Source organism: Budorcas taxicolor, chromosome 8, assembly GCF_023091745.1.
Source record: "Budorcas taxicolor isolate Tak-1 chromosome 8, Takin1.1, whole genome shotgun sequence".
NCBI classification, from domain to species: Eukaryota; Metazoa; Chordata; class Mammalia; order Artiodactyla; family Bovidae; genus Budorcas; species Budorcas taxicolor.
This window is the reverse complement of record NC_068917.1, coordinates 40,826,091-40,849,027: the sequence shown is the minus strand read 5'-3', so window position 1 is coordinate 40,849,027 and position 22,937 is coordinate 40,826,091. Positions and strand designations below refer to the sequence as shown.

Sequence of the window (22,937 nt, the reverse complement as noted above, 5' to 3'; positions counted from 1 at the left end):
GAGTGCAGGAGAGTCCTGAAGGGACGCTCTGACTCATTCACTCATGTGGCCGAGGATATACCACTGAGGGGAAGGCCTGAGGAATTAGGTTAATCATGAGGAGAAGGGCCTTGACACAGCTGATGTCACGGGAGCCATGAACACAGAGTCCCCACTTCTCTGCCCATTCACCTGTGATCACATGCGGTGCATCATATTGTAGGCATTCATGTATATATTTGAGTCCCCATCTGGATTTTGAATTCTTTGAAAGAAAGCACTCTGAGAGGACGGTTTTTGTCTCTGCCTTCCAATGCCGAGTCAGTGCCAGGCACCAGGAGACACAGTGTATGCCAGGGAGGGAGAAGAGGCAGGCAGGCAGGGAGGAGTGGCCTCTCCCCAAGGCAGGGAGAAGAGAATAAATGGCCCTTTCGGTTCCATTCATACTCTGCAATTCCAGGGATACAGAGAACCCCTGGCCAGCACTTCAGAGCCACCTTGCTTAGCCCCACACGTTCCAGATGCTCCCTGTGTCCCTCTCACAGGCCTTTGCAGTCAGGTCAGCTCCCCAATGTCACCCCTGATTCTAGTTACTGACTTTTCTTATGCTTCCTCCCTACAAAAGAGCCAAAAAGATCATTCCAAAAGAAATTGCTTAGCTTTGTATTTTCTATGATTTTAGAAGCTTTTTCATGCCAGCATCTCACCTAGTTGTAATAACAAAAATGTGACTTCTTTTAGCACTATACTTTCCGAGGCTTAATGCTATAGTAACTTTCAGAAGAATAAATCTCCTGCATCTCTGGGGCCTCAGAACTTTTACCAGGAATTGCTTTTACTCTTGGCTTATAGCAAAAGGGGAAGTGTGTACTAACCAACTAATTGGCCCCCAGAAGTTTACCAAATAAGTGTCAGTACTGTTCTTTCTGTAAAGAAGATCCTGTCCTTTAGAAGATGGGTATGGTTAAGTGTCAGGGCAGTGGAGAAATGTGGCTGCTGGAAAGGAATTTGGCTGTTTGAGGGAATAAGGAGGCATCACTCCAAGAGATAACCAGAGTATCAGTACACAGAAAGGGAATGTGTCTATGTGTGTCCCTTATAAAAGATTTTAAAATCGCTTACACAGGAAAACTGGGCATCAGACATGGAATTTTCCCAGAATGATGAGTGTCAGTGTGGAGGTAGGTTGGCTTGAATTCATTGGCCCACAGGCTGAAATGACAGTGTTTCACACCTAGTGCAGAGCATAGAGAAGAGGTCTGTTGGCAGGCTGCCACTGTGGAAGGAACCAGCATGGAATCAGTCTTCCTGTGTACGCACGAGGTGTGGGCTGTGCTGGGAGAGAATCTTCTTGAGTGTTGGTTCTCAGTGTGGCTCAGAGGAGGGATTGGGAGGTCATTTAGCCTGGACTCCACCTTGGACTGACTGAAGCAGAATTTTGTAGAGTGGCTAAAAATAGACTTACTGCACTAGTGAAGTAAGTCTGATGGTGAATTTTTCAAAACTGATGAATTTAACTTTATAGTTCATATACCTTTTCACCAAGTAATTCTGGTTCTACAAGTCTATTCTAAGAAAACAGTCATCATTTGGACAAAGATTTATGGAGAAAAATATATAATAGTATTATAGATGGTATGAGAAAAATCGAATGACCTATATATCTCACAATAGGCGAATGCTTAAATTAATTGTGGAATATCCATAAATGTTGCGTATATTCAGTAAAATGGAGTTTTTAAAGGATAATTAATAACTAAGAAGATCCTCTTAATTATAGGTGATCAATAGCAAGGTACAAAATCATCCAAGTATGTAAAAGGGAAAATATGTGATTTCACTTATGAGGTGCTTACAAATAGCCAGATTCTATTTCAAATCCTAAAAGATGATGCTGTGAAAGTTCTGCACTCAGTATGCCAGCCTCCTGAGAAATCTGTATGCAGGTCAAGAAGCAACAATGAGAACTGGACATGGAACAACAGACTGGTTCCAAATCAGGAAGGCTTTCCAATGGTGGTTACCTGGGACTGGAGGACTGGAAATGGAGAGCTATTTTTTTATATTTATTTGTAACTGATTGATTGCTTTACAACATTGGTTTGATTCCTGTCATACATCAACATGAATTAACCATAGCAGTACATACGTCCCTTCCGTACCCCACCCCTCTAGGTTGCTACATCGCCTCAGTTTGAGTTCCCTGAGTCAAAAAGCAAATTTCCATTGGCTGTCTATTCACATATGGTAGTGTATATGCTTCCATGCTACTCTCTCCATTCATCTCACCCTCTCCTTCCTCTCCCCCGCCCTTTTCCACAAGTCTGTTCTCTATGTCTGTCTCTGTTGCTGCTCTCTGAATAGGTTCATCAGTACCATCTTTCTTGAGTCCATAAATATGCATTAATATATGATATTTGTTTTTCACTTTCTTACTTCATTCTGTATAATAGGCTCTAGGTTCATCTGCAGGAGGTGGAGAGTTATTGTTTAATGGGTGTGGAGTTTCAGTTTGGGATGATGAAAATCTGGGAAGGAGAGTGGTGGTGAATGTATAACATTGTGAATATACTTAAGGCCACTAAAATGTATACTTGAAAATGGTTAAAGCGGCAAGGTTTATGTTTTTTCTGTTTTACCGTGGTAGAAAGACCCTTCCCCCTCAAGTGCTGTGGGATGTGTGAGGACCACAGTGGGAACTGCACTGTGAGGTCTTCACGGCTGCAGCCAGGCCTGCTTCTTTAGGAAGAGGACAGCTGTATTCTCACATGAAAGAAAATAAAGGCTGTAGCTATGAGAGAAGACATTTTATCTGTAGAGGAGGTCTGAATTTTTTTTTCTTTTTTTAATGCATGGAAGCATAGAGAAGAATCAACATTGTAACAGGATTTATATGTAGGTGATGAAAATATGGGTTGTTTTTCCATCTTTAAAATAAAAAATCTATAATTTTCCCAAAGGATATAGAGTAGAAGCTCAGAACAAAAGTTATTTGGAAACTACAAAAATCATACTGATGTTTGTCAAGTCTATGCCTAGCTAAATAAACTACTTGAAACTGTTCCAGTGGGGGTGGGGGGAAGAAAAATAATTTTAAAATGTTTTCTATCTTTGTTATTAGAGTGAGAGTTGTTAGTAAATTATTGTGACTTATATACAACAAGCAGTGGAAAATTTAATCCACATAATATGGTACGTCCCTTTGGAAGTCATCTCCTTGAGAACCCCCTCTAAAGGGCTACCACTGCAGAGAGCACATCTTCAGACTGCAGAGTACATCAGAAACTTGGTTATTGTTTAGTTGCTAAGTTGTGTCCAACTCTGCAATCCCATGGACTGCAGTATGCCCGGCTTCTCTGTCCTTCACTATCCACCTGGAGCTTGCTCAAACTCATGTCCATTGAGTCCATGATACCATCCAACCATCTCATCCTCTGTAGTCTCCTCCTCCTGCCTTCAATCTTTCCCAGCATCAGGGTCTTTTCTAATGAGTCAGTTCTTCACATCAGGTAGCCAAAGTATTGGAGCTTCAGCACCAGTCCTTCCAATGAATATTCAGAATTGATTTCCTTTAGGATCAACTGGTTTGATCTCCTTGCAGTCCACTGGGCTTTCAAGAGTTTTCTCCAGCAGCACAGTTAGAAAGCATCAATTCTTCAGCACTCAGCCTTCTTTATGGTCCAACTCTCACATCCATACATGACTACTGGAAAAGCCATAGCTTTGACTAAATGGACTTTTGTCGGCAAAGTGATACCTCTGCTTTTTAATACACTGCTTGGATTTGTCATAGCTTTTCTTCCAAGGAGTAAGCGTCTTTTAATTTCATGGCTGCAGTCACTGTCTGCAGTGATTTTGGAGTCCAAGAAAGTACAACTTGGAGGCAGTCACGAATCATCTAGGGCCATGTCTTGTGAACAGGTGGGTGGTGCCATGAATATGTTCCCTTCCTTTTTGAGGGATGGTTTTCCTCATAGGTCCTTTGAATGAGGATTAGGTGGTGTGGGAAACCTTCCATTTTTATTTCCACTGTTAAAGGCTCTTTCCGCATGTTGTGAGAAGGGAACTGCCACCACCCAAACCTGCCACTTCTTATCTGTCAAGGTCGTTAGCAGCAAGCAACAAAAACTAACTGGAACTCAGAGATTCCCTGGTAGTCCAGTGGTTAGGCCTCTTCACTTTGATTGCCAGACCTGGGTTCAATCCCCAGTCACAGAACTAAGATCCCACAAGCTGCACAGCGCAGCCAAAAACAAAACAAAAAACTTACTGTAAAGTAATTTAGGCACTACAGAAACTTAGTGGAAAGTTATTAGGACATCCACAGGATATCCAAGGAGTCAGAAAAACAAGGTCAAACAATAGGTGAGAAAGGGAGGCTGCTCAGCTGGGAGATGAATAGGACCAGGTCACTTCCCCTTCCGGGGCCCTGGAGCAGGGCTCTGCCATCAACACATGCAAGCTGCTGCTGCCTTTGAGAGCATCCTCTTCCACTGTTTCTCTGCATCTCTGGTCACAGGTTCTACATCCTGGGCAGGTGGAGCCAAAATAGGCCTGGCTCAGTCTGTACCTGCTGCCAGGGACCCTGGGCCAGGGCATATCTGGCATCTTTCAGCAGTTGTAATGGCATGTGAGCTCTGCCTTCCATTGAGATTTCAAAAGGGAGAAGGGGTTTCAGACACTGAGGAGCCAAACCGATGACAGATAGCCAGGTTGATGAGCACATGCCTATCATTTTGTTAATCCCTGCCCGAGTCCAGTAATGAGCTGGTGATTATCCCTCAATGCAGCGAGTGGCCATCAGTTTACTCTCAGTCATTTAAGCATTTTCTGCATGGGGGATTGTCTGAGGTTCCAAACTATGTGCTGATGAATTACTGGGATTTCATGTATCGTGTCTTCATCTGGTGGAATCAGACTGGTAGATGAGGCTGCTTGCCCTGTGGATTATACTTAGTATAGTAGAGGTGGAGAGTGGGAGAGAGTAAGGTAGGCAGCTGCTGCCTCTAGAGGTCCCTTTTAAAGGGCCTAGTAGAGTTCCAAAAACACAGTGACTTTGGAATTCCGATAATCAGACTGGCTGTTGGGCTTTTTTCCTTTTTGTTAGTAGAGAAGGTACAGGGGTTTGGCATGACTTTGGCAAGAATGTGATATGACACCGTCCTGTCACTGGATTGTGGCTCATCTCAGTCCTCTAATCATAGGCAGAAGTCTACTCTTGAGTGTGATGACTACTTCTGTCTCGTTTTCACGTCACTTGTGCAGTACTCTAGCTGCAGGCCGACTGACAGCTCCAGACACCAGTGTCCCTGGGGACAGAGCACTGGCAGACTTCAGGGGAGTTCACACATCCCTGGAGGCAGTACAGCAGAGGGTAAACAGGTGTTCATGGCAGGTGAAGGCAAACTTCTTCTGAGAGTCTAGACAGCAGGTGGGAGAAACGCATTAGTCAAGGTTTTTAATGCATATACTTTTCCAGCAGAGGTGTTCACTTGTTCCAGCAACACACTAAGAACTGCATCAGGAGGTCAATTCTGTAATGCTTAAAAACCATCCCAGTCACGTAGAGTGGTGGGCAGTGGCAGCTGGAACCTCCAGTTGTGATGTGTGTCCCCAGTGGTTCAGACTACACTTGGAGAAGCTCTGCTTTGTTTGATTCCTCACGCACAGCAGGGACCTTTTATTTTTAACAGAAACCTTTTTTTTTTCCCTCCCCTGCATGAAGTCTTACTCAGAAACCCAATCTATGAATCAAATACAAATTCTGTTCTGGTGGCTGAAGCTCACGCACTCCACATGGATTCCAGCCCTTGCAGGGACCCCTGAGCCCCCACCCTACAGCAGAGCGGCTCAGTGTGACAGCCCTCCAGGCATGGGCGTGACACCCACTGTCTGTCTCTGCCTCGAAGAGCTGGACACCATTGACTCCTCTAGTGTCTCACACAGGTGGTCAGTAAATAGATACCAGATTAGTGACTGTGACAGTTTGAAGGAACATCCAGCAGCTTCTGCACTGGAGGAGTCAGGGAAGCATAAACCCGTGTACTCCTAATCCCATTCCTGTTTAAATGCTTTATATACACACCGTGTAGTCATAGGAAGTTTCTGGCATACTCAAGATTTGAGACCATTTATCTATGGAGGAGACTAGGTATTACAGAAATGAACTCTTTTTGTGTTTTACTGTGAGCTGCTTTAAGCCCATTTGGAAGGTAGCTGGGGTGTAAATAATGCTACTCACTAAATGAAGTTATATTCAAATCTGAGTATATCCTCTTCTACCTGAAGGAGCTAGCAAAGGGTGGGAAGCTTCACATCATGACTGAGAATCGTGCCGCCTGGTGGGGAAGGAGGAAGGGAAACTCTCAAAACAGCCTTATGTTCTTGTGTTCTTCTGTGCAGCCTTATGTTCAATTTGGTTGGTTATTCTTCTTTATTCTTCTACTATGAATAAAGGAAAAAGTTCTGAAAGCAAGAAATTGAAGAAAGCAAGCAAGATTATCTCCCCTAGATTTTGACGTGAAAGAGAGTGTAGTGACGGTGACTGATACATAGCAGTTAGGTGGGAGCTGAGCTGGAAGGGGCTCTGTGAGGTCAGCTGCTTTGTGCCAAATTAAGATTTGCTGTGAGTCAAGTGTTTGCCGACAGTAAGAAACAAACTATATCTCATACATTTAATTCCGGACACCTTTTCAAAAAAGAATTATTCCTCACTCTAAGGTTGCATACATTTTAGTTTACTAACAAGGTTGTATGTTTATGATAAATGCCTTGAGTATCCTTTATACATGGAGAGTGAAAAAGTTGGCTTAAAGCTCAACATTCAGAAAATGAAGATCATGGCATCCTGTCCCATCACTTCATGGGAAATAGATGGGGAAACAGTGTCAGACTTTATTTTTGGGGGCTCCAAAATCACTGCAGATGGTGATTGCAGCCATGAAATTAAAGGACACTTACTCCTTGGAAGGAAAGGTATGACCAACCTAGACAGTATATTCAAAAGCAGAGACATTACTTTGCCGACTAAGGTCTGTCTAGTCAAAGCTATGGCTTCTCCTGTGGTCATGTATGGATGTGAGAGTTGGACTGTGAAGAAAGCTGAGCGCCGAAGAATTGATGCGTTTGAACTGTGGTATTGGAGAAGACTCTTGAGAGTCCTTTGGACTGCAAGGAGATCCAACCAGTCCATTCTGAAGAAGATCAGCCCTGGGATTTCTTTGGAAAGAATGATGCTAAAGCTGAAACTGCAGTACTTTGGCCACCTCATGCGAAGAGTTGACTCATTGGAAAAGACTCTGATGCTGGGAGGGATTGAGGGCAGCAGGAGAAGGGGACGTCAGAGGATGAGATGGCTGGATGGCATCACTGCCTTGATAGACGTGAGTCTGAGTGAACTCCGGGAGTTGGTGATGGACAGGGAGGCCTGGTGTGCTGCGATTCATGGGGTCGCAAAGAGTCGGACATGACTGAGCGAATGAACTGAACTGAACAGGCCATATCTCTGTGGCCATTGGCAACACCTTGGTGATATGGTCCCGGGAATTGCAGCTCAGGATTGGTTTGAGGTAGTTATTCTAAAGGTTAGTAAACCTGTGTTGAAGGTCAAATCTGTAAAACTAAGGGATAACTTCCCCGCTTGGAGGTGGCTTGTGGTGGGTGAGTAGGTAGGACTGTGGCTTCATATCCATCAAGGCCTTGACTTGCCTCTATTGGGATTGAAGAAGGGCCAGTTGAAAGGGCCTGAGGGCAAGCAGTTAGAGAGAGAAGGAAGTCAGGGTTTGAAAACTTAAAATACCTCCTTTATTTGTAATAAAGCAGTCGCTGGAGAGTGTGGCTTACATCTGTGGGCGAAGGATTCTCCTGATACACTGGACCTGAGAATTAGGCCTTCTAGTGACCTGTGGTGCAGGACACCACCCATTCCCTCTGTGGAAGGATCAGAGCAGCTCCGCAGAAAGAAAGAAAGTGAGGGGCAAACCAGAAGTTACCAGCCTCCAGATTACCCCAGCTCTGCTTTTCTTCCTTAAGAGTGCTTTGGCTATTCAGGGTCTTCTGTGTTTCCATACAAATTGTAAAATTGTCCTAATTCTGTGAAAAATGTCATTGGTAATTTGATAGGAATTGCATTGAATCAGTAGATTGCTTTGGCAGAGGAGGGATAAATTGGGAGACTGGGATTGACATATATAGACTACTGTATATAAAATAAATGACTAATAAGGATTTACTGTATAGTACAGGGAACTCAATACTCTATTACGGCCTATATGGGAAAAGAATCTAAAAAGAGTAGGTATGTGTGTCTGTGTATTATAAAACTGATTCATTTTGCTGTGTACCTGAAACTAATACACTGTAAATCAACTATACTCCAATAAGAATTAAATTTTAAAAAGTGAATTTAAAAAAAGCCAGGAGTTATTACCCCCAATAGTGCTTCCTCCACATGGAAAAAATCTTTAGATGAAGGAAGAAACATACTCTTGTTCTCCCTTTGCCCTCATCACCAAAGCATCTGGGTTTCAGCTCAGAGTTATCCCAGAGCTGATGTAGCTTCCTAACCCAGGAGACCAGACAGTGTCTATTTAGAAGCAAGCTACACCTTCCAGTGTTCTTAGTACCAGGTTCATTTTGGGAAGGGAAGGGAAATGAAAAGTGATATGATAACCCTGGGGGCTTATACAGAATACAGTTCATCTTACCTTTTCAATTCTGCATTGCCTGAGGTCAAATATTATGAAAGCCAGTAAGAAACTTATTTTCATATGACTAAGTTTGATGCAAACTGTCAACTCTGCAGAGCCTCTTCTTTTGTTTGTGTGCCTATAGCTTTAAGTGGAACCATAGTCTGCAGTGAGAAAGTATACATACTTGCCTCGTATACTCTTGAATCCAGCAATAATTCAGGAATCGAACCCAGGTCTCCCACCTTGCAGGCAGATTCTTTGCCATCTGAACCACCAAGGAAGCCCAGTAAAAGGACCACTCCTTTATGAAGCAAACTTTCTGTTAATAATGGAAAGTAATATAGGGTGGGTTTCTAATCATAAACCACTAAATATTTCCTGTGTGTGCCTCTCATTTAAACCACAGGATCATGCCTAGTCTGCATTTATAACTTGACTGGTCAAGTGTGCATTTCAGTCAGTGAGATGGGCCTGATCAGTAAAACACTAGGATTAGCAAAACATGAATTGTTAAATGTGCAGAAAGTTTATCAAAGCAGTCAAGTATTTAATTCCTTTGTATTAAAATTTTATTGTCATACTCAATACATACAAATTTAAGTTTGCAAACTGTATCTGTAAACTAACTCTGTGCCCCACAAAAAAGGATTTTCCAGGATGAACTGCTGGGGGATTTACTCAGGAATTGCTGCCTGAGGAGGAGGTGGAGTAGAGTGGAAGAAGTCAAGTGAGAAGACTGGTCACAGGTGTCCCCATGATCACCCATGAAAGGAGCGGCTAGTCGTGAATGAGCGATGCAGGCAGAAGAAGGCCTGTTGAAGCAGGCCCAGGGTTCTTCAGAAAAGGGCTGCTAAACAGGACAGCACCTCCCAGCCTCAGCTGACACGCTGTGGATGTTCTTGGCACTTTCCCCTTGCTGCTGCTTCAAGACCTGCCAACTCCAGTGATGGTCTGCTTCTCTTCTGGCCTCGCCATCCTCAGTTCTTTGTCTCTTACACAGCTTTATTTCTCCAGAGCTTGCTTGGAGGCTCAGTTCCCTTGTCAGTAAAGTGGGGGCAATTCATAGTCTCTGCCTACTTCATGGAATGATTGTGGGGATCAGATGAGATGTATGTTAAAGCATTTTGTTGACTGCAAGATGCTGTATAAATGTCAGGTGTTATAAATCATTAACCAGTCTATTTTTCAGCCAAAGCAGTTTCTATGCACATTTAACTTACCCTCTGAACAGTTCTCTGTCAAATAGCAAATATAAATGCCGATGTTTCTTCCTTCTTGGATTATGGTGGCTCCTTTGCAACTTTATGATCTAGGCTGAATCTTTAAGTACTCCTTTGGCTCATAACTCTTCCCCTGAACACCCATGCAAGATCATAATCCATAAAACACAGAGGCAATAACTCCTTTTAATTGCCAGGAGTTCATCATTTGCTAAGTTCTAAACGCAGTCACTTAGACATTTGCCTTGAAAAGCCCGACTCGGTTTATTCTGCAGAGCCGAGACTGTGTGAAACTAGGCCCTCCTGCCGAGGGAGAAGTCGTCCAAGTCAAGTGGCCTGATGGCAAACTCTACGGGGCCAAGTATCTTGGATCAAATGTTGCCCACATGTACCAGGTGAGTGCTGCCCTGGGTCTGATGCTTGCCGAGATAGACAGGAGAAGCCAGAGGGCAGATGGTATATCCAGTGTGCTATGGGTCAAGAAGCTAGAATTTAGAACACCTGCTGTTTTATAAAAAAGGCAAAGTTTCAAAGACTGTTGACCCAGTTAATAGAGTTTTATTCTGGGGATAATAAAGTTCAATACTGGGAAACTAACAACATTTGATAAATGGATTAATAGTCAGGAATATAGTTAGGTCAAAAAGATGACCGACTGGCTGCTTTCTTGTGTTTCTGTTATATGGGAAAAGAATAAGTGGCTGGATTACCTAACTAAGCCAAGTCAGTGATGGCTGTTCATCACCCAGCAGCCCCTGAATGGGTGGCTTTTCCCCAACAGACGTCATCCCTGTTGACATTTCAGCAAACCTAAACCAGTGATGCCTCAGCACAGATGGAGCCATTTGTGCACCCAGGCGTGCATGCGTGCTAAGTCACTTCAGTCGTGTCTCACTGCAACCCAATGGACTGTAGCCTGCCCAGGCTCCTCTGTCCATGCGGATTCTCCAAGCAAGAATACTGGAGTGGGTTGCCATGTCCTCCTCCAGGGGATCTTCCTGACCCAGGGATCAAACCTGCATCTCTTAGGTCTCCTATAGGATGCTTTTTGATGAAAAGTACAGTTGTCAGTTGGGAAGTCTGTTCACTGAACAACGGTATATATTATTTTAAAACATGGATACAATTAAAAGGTCTTCCCTGGTGTCTCAGACAGTAAAGAAGATTCCTGCATTGCAGGAGACTGGGGTTTGATCCATGGGTCGGGAATATCCCCTGGAGAAGGAAATGGCAACTCTCCAGTTTTCTTGCCTGGAGAATTGCATGGACAGAAGAGCCTCGCAGGCTACAGTCTGTGGAGTCACAGAGTCAGACACAACTGAGTGACTAACACTTATACAATTAAAAAATGAACTATATCCCTATTAGAAATGAGGATGAGTTAAGCTCTAATAAGAAAAACAACATGGATGGCACATATGTGTTTCTATTCCTTCAGAAAGACTTTTTAAAAGGAAAAGATTTATTAGAACCAATACATTATAGTACTCCTAGTAATGTGATGGCAGAAATCAACATTCTCAAGCACTAGTGTAAAAACAGGAAGACTGAAGTAAAGGGAGAAAAAGTAAGAAGGTTCAGGCCTGTTAAGTTAAAAACAGCTTGAGAATGATAAGACTTCCAGTTTCCTCAGAGAGATTGTTCAAAGACTGATAAGGGGCTTGGGCTTAAATGGAAAAGAACATTAAAAGACTGAACCAAAAACTGGAGCACAGTGTAATTAGCAGTGTTCAAAGACATTTGGAAAACTTAGGGAAGGACATTTTTAAGGTGCAGAAAAAGCCAAGGGGAATGTGTGTGTGTACACTTAAAGGCCATTTCCCTCTCTATACTGGTGACAGTGTTACGTTGCAGATTGAGGTCATTTACAGCAGGTTAGATGTTGGAGTGTTTTTGTATCAGAATGTCCCAAATCAGGCAAAAATTAGAAGACAGGCTGGTAATACCAGAGTCTCCTAGAAAAAAGCTTTACTACATCATTCAAAAGAAAATAATTACATTTAATTAAACAATACATGCAAAAGTGAAGCATCTTACATGTAGCAAAGCCATTAGCTACATGAAAAGTATCATAATGAGGACATGTTGAAATTCTGGCTAATTAGTAATCAGTGTGTTAACTTCAGTCGAATTTATGATGGCCTATCGACATAGAACAGTGAGCATATTTATAGACTCAATGAAAAAGTTAAGACTAATATTAAAATTGTCTCTCAAGTACAAGTACTTTAAAATTCTTCATTAAACCAAGTGGCCTTTTGAGGTCATTTTGTGTTTTGTGTCTAATTATTCAGCCTCACCATTGACTAAGCAAAGACATTTATAAAAATAGAACCAAAATACCTGTTGCACAGTGCCAAGTATCCTAGGTATATGCATTTGGGGGTCCTCATAGTAACTCTCCAAGATAGGGTTCTTGAATCCTATTTTATAAATGAGGGGAGGAAAGGCTCAGCAAATTTGATGGTTTGTCCAAGTGCAGAGAGCTGGTAAAGGGAAGAGCCAGAATTTACTCTCTCTTCTGTCCAAACTCTGGTGAACAACCATCCCAGCCTTTGAGGGACTGTCCTGGATTTTAGCACTGAAAATCTTGCATCCTGCAAGACTCCTCAGTCCTGGACAAACTGGGTTGGTTGGTCACCATACCATAATTCCTCTGTTTTAAAACTGACTTTTTCTCTTTTAGAATTCTCAAATGATTGGCAACAGAAGAAAGGTAGGCACAGGTAGTTCTAGCTATGCGATCAAACAGTATAAATGGGATGACACCTTGGCCTAATTAAATGTTAAAGAAACCATTCTGTTGAAACAAGGCCAGGAAGAAAAGCCTTCCCATCTCAGCCTTCTGTGAACTAGCAGGGAGATGGCCCCTGTGACCAAGACCTAATTCTGCCCCATTGTTTGAGCTCAGTCAAATGGGAGCAGTACATGGATGATACAAAGTTTAACTATATATTTTATCTTTAGTAGCTTTTTAAACTTCAGCAGATTGTTTTCATTAACATGGCACAGCTACATGATTTAACTCACCTTTTAACTAGAAGTGCAAGCATACATTTATTTCTTAAAAGAATTCAGGCAGATGATTTAGAAACTTGAAAAATACCATAAATGATTCAGAGTTAAGAACATATTAGAATTAGATATTCTACCTCGATTGCATCCCTTTCGTTGTTTTCTTCTGGGAGAGTTCATGTGGGAGTAAGCCTGGATCGGGATCTCTTTGAATAGGGTGTTTGATGAAGTTCCCAGATTACGTTTCTGTTATTCAGTGTCACTTACTTTTTCTCTAACAAAACAGCATAAAATATTGAAAAAAAAAAATAGATAATGAAAATACTTACTTCCATTTGAGTAGCTTGGAAAAACAAGTTTTAAACATTTTCATTTAGATGGTTATGTATTTTCACCCATTGACATGGTTGACACATGAGGTTGAGGGGAACCTGAGATTTTTCTGGCCTTTTGGTTGAATTTAACAAAAGTGAGTTTTGAAAGTTAAAGTTCTATAAGAACTTGAGAAATTATTTTATCTGGGAGGATTATAAGAGTAAAATATGTCATCACTTTTTCTCAAAGAGAAACACCCTCCCTCTTAAGTCATCAGAGCATCTTAAACAAAGAGCACGGACAGGCTCCACCAGCCTTAGTGCTAAACTGGCCACAGTCTCCTGTTCTGAGAAATCATCTGAGCAGCAGTTCTTTTCTTTTTCTTTTTTTTTTTTGCTTTGGGGGCATAAAGTTTTCATATCACACATTCCAGGACACTCATTTTCAAGAATTTTGGCCTGTTTGAAACATGCTTTGTTCTTGGTCTGATAAGGGAAAGAGCTTTTCTCCCTTCCTTGGCTGTTGGCTAGCTCTCTTGTTTGTTCTGTTTGAATCCTTTTTCTCTTTTTTGGTTTGTGTAGCTAATTGGAACCCTGAAGAAAATGGTGAATGCTTCTTGCTTTTTAAAAAATATACCATGCTCAATGCTTTATTTTGCATTAGGTTGAATTTGAAGATGGATCCCAGATAGCAATGAAGAGAGAGGACATCTACACTTTAGATGAAGAGTTACCTAAGAGAGTGAAAGCTCGATTTGTAAGTACCGGATAATCTCTCTGAGGGGTCTGCCCTGTGAATCCCTCCTCTAGCACTGTTTCCTGAGCCCAGCAGAAACACACTCAGGCCTTTAGACTGATTTTTTAGGAAGCCAATGCATCTTTTCCGTTATTGAAATCTATTTAATCCAAAGCAAATATATTTGATCAGAAACAGGGAAACCAGTGCAAGTTCATTTTTCTTTCTAATGAGGTCAAATGATGCTTCTTTATGTTAACATCTGTTGGCATACGAAAAGTTACTGAGTACATATTCTGTGCAAGAGAACTGGGAACATACAAAGATACCATCAAGACATTTACAATCTTGTTAGTGGAAGCCATGTTAAAAGAAGGCTTTCAGTAGGAGATTAATGGAGACTCAGTGTAGCGAACATCTAGCCTTATCATATACAGTGCAGCCTTGAGCAGTGTGGGGAGTGGGGGTGCTGACTCTCCACACACTCACATATGGCTTGTATAGTCAGATCCTTTCTGTTCACGGTTCCACATCCATGAATTCAACCAGCTGTGGATCGTATAGTACCATCAGGTTTACTATTGAAAGAAATTTGTGTATACGTGGACCCATGCGGTTCAAACCCATGTTTTCAAGGTCGACTATATTGATAACTTCTCTCTCTCTGAAGCTTATTAATGGTTGTGTCAATTCATAATTAAATGAAACTCTCACTTTCATAAAAGAAGGAATAAACAAAGCCCAAATACTAGTTGTGGGAATAGTAAAGTGGTGTTTTGTTTTTTTTTTTAAAGAAAGCATTATTAGTTTCAAGCCCTGTACATACCATTAAAAGACAAACATGGACAAATAATCAAAATTGAAGTTGTTGAAAAATATAATTCACAATAACTTAGTTTTCATTATTGTATCATAAAATATTTTCTGGACCCTGAAATGAAGCCACTTTTACTCATTTAGAATTACATCTAGTGCATTTGTGAAATGATAAACACTAAAGTAGGAGAAGGGAATGAGGGGCTTTTTCTGACTGAAATGAATTTTTTTTCTGAATAAATGACATCCTGCATTTTCATTGCATGCTAATAATATACTTTTAGGCAATGATAGAGTTATCCTAGATTAGTTTGGAAAAACCATGTGTTTGCTTAAACGTTCACCTGTATATTCAGCCCCTCTCCTGTCAGGTGGGGTCCCGAGTAAACCACATTAGGGGTAAGCTGAGTTTCTTCTCAGCTGCATCCTGAGGGGAAGGTCCTTCACAGTAACGCAATTGAGAGACGAGAGACAGTGCTGCCCACCCAGTGAGGAAGCGTGACATGTAGGGAACCATGTGCTGAAAATAGCTTAACTCTCAGATAATAAACAGCAGGGAAAGGGAGGATGAAGTGTTCCTAGAGTAAAGACATCTATAAAACCTTAAAAGAGACCTAAAACCCTGGGTAATTAGTCAGTGTTCTAGGTCTGGAAACCTCTTAAGAACAACTTTCCAGGTTGCTCGAGATGACTGCCTCTCATCCTGTTGCTTGTATTTTCCTTGGATTCTCCATCCCCTTCCCTTTCCTTTTCCTTTTTCAAATCACCTGGAGATTTAGAGGTTGGGAAATGGAGTAGGGAGCCCTCTGGAAGTCCCTCAGGTCTTTGATGTTCTAATTCATGTATGATTAAGCATCCTACCAGCTGGGTCTTGTAGATTTCAAATACCATTTCTTAATCACATTAAAAGAAAGCTGCTCTGATCACAATCTCTTTGTTCCACAGTAGAATTGGCTCTGTCAGTGTGCTTTCCCATGTAGCTTTACTTGAGCACAGCTTCTGAGTTTTCTAAGATCCATTTCTCAGAGCAGTCACACCAAATTGAACTTTTATTTTTAACTTTCAGAGAAAAAAAATTTTAATTAAAAATATATAAATCACATAGATATTCTGAATCTAACCTGTTACGAGCCTAGTAGAAAACCTCTTCAGGGACAAAATCTAGTTTGCTCACAGTCACTAAATCCAGTTTGCCACCTCTGATTTTAGTGAATCAAAGACTTAACGTGCTTCTGTTGTAACAAACCAGCTTTTCCTTCAGGTTTGTGTATAACCCTCTGGCCCTTGGCTAGCCTATGAATGCTTTTTTTTTTTTTTTTCCACTTGGTGAAACAAATCTAATTGGAAAACTTGTTGATGGAAGATACTTTATAATTAGAGGGGTGTTGTTGTTGTTGTTGTTTTAAGGAAGGGCAGGTTGCAGCCCTCACTGGGAGGCCTTCATGTTTTAATGACTTCTGCTCACCCAGACACATGCTGACTTGGGGAGAAATTTTTCAAGAGAGTCAGCAGTCCACCTCGGTGATTGTGCTGGGTTCCTTCCCACTAACTTCAGAAACGGCCCCATTACCTTTTATTGTCTCACAGAATAACCATAGCAATGCTGCATAATTAACTGGCGCTGCTGGTAAATCGGTTTCATTATTAATTTGAGAGGCTGACTTTGGCTTTCTTCACACAGTGGCAACACTTTCATAGATGTTTCATTTTCTTCTTTAACTGTAGCACTTATAAAACGGAAAGATTCCTCAGAGGAAATGCTTTGCCAAGAGTGAATGAACCAAAACTGTTTTCTTCCAACGACAGAGAGTGCCCAGCCCATCCACAATCTCTTACTTTGCTTCCTGGGTGAAGCTACAGAGGGAGCCTATCACCCTGGAGGACTGTCTCTGAACTGGCAGGGAACATGCTCGGCTTTTAACCTGTGCCTGTTTGTAGTTTTCAAGCGTCTTTGTTCCATTGTTTGTCTCTTCTTCATGACTGATCACCTGTTTTCAAGCCTTCAAATCTAGGCTCTGCCTCTGTCCACCACCAGGGGAGGGGGCCTCCGTGACATAATGGGGTGTACTGTACATTGGTGGCATCTCAATAAAAACCAGTTGGGAACACATTCAAGGGGAAAAAATAGGGAATTAGGAGGGAAAAATAGTGCTTTAAAGAAAGCTTTATGGGAAGGAGGAATCCAGATGGCAGAGGAGCAGGACATGGCTCTCACCCCCTCCCACAGATACGTCCAGAACACACTTACACATGGAACGGTTTGCACAGAACATCTACTGAATACTGGCAGAAGACCTCAGACTTCTGACAGGGCAAGAAAACCTCCACATAATCGGTTAGGGTGAAAGAAAAGGGAGAGAGAGAGAAAGGAGTGGTAACAAGACCTGTGCCCCAGGGAGGGGGCTGTGAAGGAGGAAAGGTCCCCTCAATGGACAGGTGCAAAGCTTCAGAGGAGAGTGCAGCAACCAGCTTCTGGAAGGCAAAACAGAGAGTGACCCACACTCCCTGGCAGTAGATGCTTCTGCGCTGGCCCAGGCAGGGGCTGGGTGCTAAAGCTTGGGCGTCAGAGGTCATACCCAGGGAGAAGAGTGGAGTTGGCTACACGTAGACAACCTGTAGAGGCTGGGATATTGCGACTGAAGCTGCACAGGGAAGAAGGCTGGGCCCTCAGGAGGCAAGGACCCATTGTTGAGCGCCACGCAAGGAGAGTGACAGGAACCACCAATGGAACTCCTTTCCCTGCTCATGCTCTCAGGCAGCAGGATGCCACCTAAAAATTCCGGGGGTAGGCATGAGCCAGCACCACCATTGTGAGCTTCAGAGGTGGGCATGGACCACTGAGAGAGCCGGGAGCAGATGCCAGTCACTGCCCCTGCCATCCAGGGAGCATGTGTGGGCAGCGCGCAGGGGCCAATCACTGCGCCTGCTGTTCCGGAGTCTCAGGGGCTGCTGCTGGGAGACCCACAAGCTGGTGCCGACTGCTACCCCGGTGTACTTGGAGTGAGTGTGGGCTGCCAAACCTTTGTTGTTGTTGTTCAGTCACCAATTCATGTCTGACTCTCTGCAACCCCGTGGACTGCAACACGCCAGCCTTCCCTGTCCTTCACTATCTCCCGGAATTTGCTCAAATCCAAGTCCATTGAGTCGTTGATGCTGTCTAACCACCTCGTTCTCTGCCATCCCCTTCTCCTTTTCCCTTCAGTCTTTCCCTGTGTCAGGGTCTTTTCCCATGATTGGCTATTTGCCTCAGGTGGCCAAAGTATTGGCATACCCCACATGAAGGGTATAAGAGCCAGCACACGCTGAGGAAGGAGACAGAAGCATCCAAAGTAAAAGCAGCCCCTCGATTCCAGACAAGACAGCAGAGTAGAAGGACTCCAGCTCCTGTCCTGTCATGAAAACACCAAAATCACAACTAAGTGCTGAACAACCATCAGCAAAAAAGACTGGAACCTCCTAAAAAAGATATTTTACATCCAGAGACAAAGCCACAACAAGATGGAGCGAGAGTCCAGAGCCCCAGGTCAGGCTCCCCAGCCTAACAGTCTGGCATCAGGAGGAAAAGTCCTCAGAGCATTTGGCTTTGAAGGCTGCTGGGGCTTGAGGGCAGGAGCTCCACAGGACAGGGGCAAAGAGACTCCACTCTTGGGGTGCACACAAGACTTCACATACACTGGGACCCATGGCAAAGCAGTAACTCATAGGAGCCTGGACTAGGCCTACCTGTGTGGGTCTTGGAGGGTCTTCTGGAGAGGATGGGGTCCACTGTGGCTCACTATTGGGGCAGGGACACTGGTGGTGGAGGCCCCAGGGAATATTGATCACTGTGAGCTTTCTTGGAGGTTGCATTTTTAGCACCAAGTTCTGACCCTACCTAACAGCCTGCCCGCTCCAGTGCTGAGGCGCCTCAGGCCAAACAGCCAGCAAAGGGGAACATGGCCCCACCCATCAGCAGACAGACTGCCTAAACTTATACTGACCTCATAGGCATCTCTAAACACACCCTTTGACACATCTGAGTGAGGTACCACCTCACAAAGGTCGGAAGGGTCATCATCAAAAAATCTACAATCAATGCTGGAGAGGGGATAGAGAAAAGGGAACCCTCCTACACTGTTAGTGGAAACGTAAATCAGTACACCACTGTGAACAGTATGGAAATTCTTTAAAAAACATAAGATAGAGCTACCATATGACCCAGAAATCCTACTCCTGGTGTATATCTGGAGAAAACTGTAATCCAAAAAGATAGATGCACCCCCACTGTTCACTGCAGCGCTGCTTACAATAGCCAAGTCATGGAAGCAACCTAAATGTCCATCAGCAGAGGAATGGGTAAAGAAGGTGGGGGGGGGTGGTGTATATATACTGGAACATTACCATAGGAAGATGAAATAATTCCACTTGGAGCAACATGGATGGACCTACAGATTATAATAGTAAGAAGACAAAGATCATATGATACCACTTATAAGATAATTTAAATGAACTTATTTACAAAACAAACAGACTTCAAAAACAACAGTATGGTTACCAAAGGAGAAATAGAGGGAGAAAGGATAAATTAGGAGTTTGGAATTAACATATACGCACCTACTACATATAAAATAGATGATCAACTAGGACCTACTGTATAGCACAGGGGATTCTACTCAATATTCTGTAATGACCTACATGGAAAAAGGATGGGTATATGTATATGTGTAACTGAATCACTCAGCTGGGCACCTGAAACCAACACAGTGTTATAAATCAACAACACTCCAATATAAAATAAAGGTTAAATTTTTTTTTTTAAGTAAACTTTACTGGAGCATAACAGAAAAAGCCCACATTCCTTTGCCTAGCTAACACTTACTGAGCAGTGACTGTGGCAGAGTACATTGCTTACTGTGGGAGCACACGTAAAATTCATTTTATAGTCCCTAATATTCTCACCTTCAAGGGGTCCAAGGAACCCCTGATGGCCCAACACCTAACCCCTCATCTCGGCCCACGCCTTCATTCTACTACATTGACATGTAATGTGTTCCAGGAATCCAAAAAAAGGAACCTCCTTTTTGTCAGTCACAGAGAAGACAGGATATCTTCTGTGCAAAAGAAACAGTACATTTAAAGACAGAGGCTGGAGACAATCAAGTGTGACCAGGAAATGCAAAGAAGTCAGTCTAATCCAAGCATGGGGTAGGATTATGTTCGGTTATGTACATCCAGCCTAGAAAGCATAGCCGTGATCTTGAAGGCAGTGAGGCTACTGGAGACCATAAGCAGGGGTGTCGTGTAGTTAGAGAGAATAGAGACATTTCTTCTAGTAGTTCAGAGAGACATGGACTAGGGCGTAGCACTGTTACAGTGGTTTAGCAGAGGAAGTGAGGGCCTGCACCGTGGGGTCAGTAGGGTTAAAGAAAGGAGGGAGGGCTTCGGGGTCCACGTAGGAGGGGTCCTGGACAGGATGGGGACAAGGGGAAGTTTACAAAGACCTTTAGGTTTCTGATCAACGTAGTTAGATTTGATGGGGATAGTGCTGCCATTTATGGAATTTAGGAAGGACAGCAGTGGAGAAAGAAGATTTGTTCACTCTAGGATAGGAAGATTCTAAGTGCTTCCAGGATAAACATTCTGAGATGCTGCTGGGTAGTTGGACACGCAGGCTTGAGCACAGGGGGAGGTCTGAACCAGAGTAAGACATGTGAGCGTCTTTAGAATTGATGTCAAAATTGAAGTTGAGTGTGGCTAGGTAGGCCCGGGGAGCCTGTGTAGAGAGGAAAAGTCCACACACAAAGCCTCAGGGCCATCAGAGTTGAGCGAATAGGTAAGGGGAGCCCCCTGACACATGAACAGTGAGCCGCCAGAGGACGAGGAAGAGGGCTTACAAAATGACAGCTTCATGCAAGAGTGAGGTGACAGAGAAATCATACATTTAGGGTAGAGGCGTGTCCTAGGAACCAGAACAGTTGCAGGGAAGTGGTGGGAACAGAGACCCAGAGGTAAGTAGGAATAGGAGTGAATTAGAGCCGACTGTGGACAAGTCAGTCACGTAGCCGGTCGGGCAGGGGCATGAATAGTCAGGGAGACCTAAATGAGAAGACTTTAGTTCTGCTTGTGTTGAGGAAAGTCCCCGAGGGCTGGAGATCCTGAAGAAAATGAGGCTAAATGGAAGTAGATGGGGGTGGGGAGGCACTCATGACCCCTGGGTGCGTCCTTCTCCTAAGGGGCCTCAGCCCCCTCCCCACCCCTGACTGAGCCAGGCCTTTGTTCCTGTGATGTCAAGTGCCTGCTCTTCTGCCCAGTAACGCTGGCTGTTCTTAGTCCACAGCTTCTGACATGCGATTTGAAGACACGTTTTATGGAACAGACATAATCCAAGGGGAGAAAAAGAGACAGAGAGTGCTGAGCTCCAGATTCAAGAATGAATATGTGGATGACCCCGTCTACCGCACTTTCTTGAAGAGCTCTTTCCAGAAGAAGTGTCAGAAGAGGCAGTAGTCTACCTACATCGCTCTGCAGGCCACAGAATGACTTGGGCAGAAGCGGACCGAGGAAGGACAGCCTGGGGCTGTGCCGTGTGTTTCACTGGGGTAGGTGACAGGCTGTGTCTCTGACAGTGGAAAATCAAGCTCCCCAGAGTGTGGTCACCAGAACCACAAAATACACATTATTAATTGGATACCACAGTCTGAAGCTGTCTCCTAGTCTTGCTTTTCACTTGTTAGCAGCTGTCTCCTTTGATCCCAAAGAATTTTTCTAAGTGAAGGAAATCACTCACCAAAAAAAGCCACTGCCAGAGGAGGTGGATCCCCACGCACAGCTTTTAGGCCTAAGAACGAACAGAGACCGCTCTCCTCCCTGAGCAAGTGGGGGCCTCCAGGCCCAGGTGGGAGGGTAGTAACATATTTTCCACAGTCAGGGAAGGACTCTCACTTATTTGTTTTAAATGGCAGTTTTTATAAAACATTTTTAAAACACAAATGGCATGTATAGTAATGAGGTTTACCCGTGTGCTACCTGTATTCCCTTGTACAGAACTTTTACATTTTTTTATATCCCTTTTACTTTGGATTGTGTCTGATGAGAACTGAGTTGTTGGCCTCTGTGAAATTTTTGGCTCTTGAGAAAGAATCCTTATGAATTGTCTGGGAATTTTATATATTTAAAGAGGGAGATCTGGGGCTGTTATTTTTAAACACTTTTTTTTTCATAATACATATTCTGAGTAGATATTTATAAAATATGTTTCTTTCATTATGTGTTTGTAAGATTAGAGTTAAAAATAAATATGCCTCGATGCATAGTTTTGAGGTAATATGATTTTTCCTTTTTAAAACAGCTTGAAAATGTACTAGTGTTTAAAAATAAAGATTTCCATTTTCTCCAATTCTGTCTTCTAACTTGCTTGTTTGTCTAGTTTTAAACCTATAGAAAACAAGTTTTGTTTGTGAGCTGACTATGAAGACATTCTGGGGCCCCGGCTGCAGACCCTTCTTCCCTCACTGACTTTGTCCATAACTATGGACACACCGCCAGACATTTATGGCTGTACTGCTGGGGATAAAGTCTCCTCTCCCTGCTCATGGTGCCTGCTGAAGTGTTTTCCTCAGCTCCTCCTTTGGGCCTGGAAGAAACCTGAGCATCTGGAATCTCAAACTCTTTTCATTGTGGGTCTCTCGGTCCTCAGCTTCACTGGAAGAAGCTTTATGGATCCTCCAATCCCTCCCATCACTTTGTAGATGGGGGTGGAGGAGAGACAGGGAGAGGGCTTGCCCACGGTCACACAGTGATGTTTCGGTCGACTGTGGCCACAGTGATACAGTATAACCAACAACTGTAAGATCTCAGGACCCTGTGGCGAGACACACTGCTTTTGGTTATAAGCCTGCAGATAGACTGATCAAGGCTGAGCTTGGCTGTGCAGCTGTGCTGACCTCAGCTTGGGCCAACTCACACGTCCGCTCCACGTGTCCCCATCAGCCCATTGGACCTAGTGGGCTAGCCCAGATTTGATCTTCTCTGGTCACTGGCAGAGGCAGAGAGGCCAACCAAATAAGCGAATTTTAGGTCTGATGTTGGTTAACATCCTGTGGCCCAAAGCCCAGAGCCAGGGATTAGAGGGCATTTCAGAGTTTCATGGCAAAACGTGTGGATGTATTGTGTTACTGGGTAGAGAGTA

General features: G+C 43.4%; 1 protein-coding gene across 1 annotated transcript in view; it reads left to right on the top strand.

The window, feature by feature from the left end:
* The window catches only part of KDM4C (lysine demethylase 4C), a 401,440-nt gene extending 379,510 nt beyond the window's left edge, over nt 1-21,930 (top strand). The window contains exons 20-22 of the mRNA XM_052644458.1: nt 10,165-10,284; nt 13,883-13,975; nt 21,080-21,930. Of these exons, the coding sequence (XP_052500418.1) occupies nt 10,165-10,284; nt 13,883-13,975; nt 21,080-21,256 (390 nt within the window). The 3' untranslated portion in view covers nt 21,257-21,930. The remainder of the gene's footprint in view (nt 1-10,164; nt 10,285-13,882; nt 13,976-21,079) is intronic.
* The last annotated feature ends 1,007 nt before the right edge of the window (nt 21,931-22,937 follow it).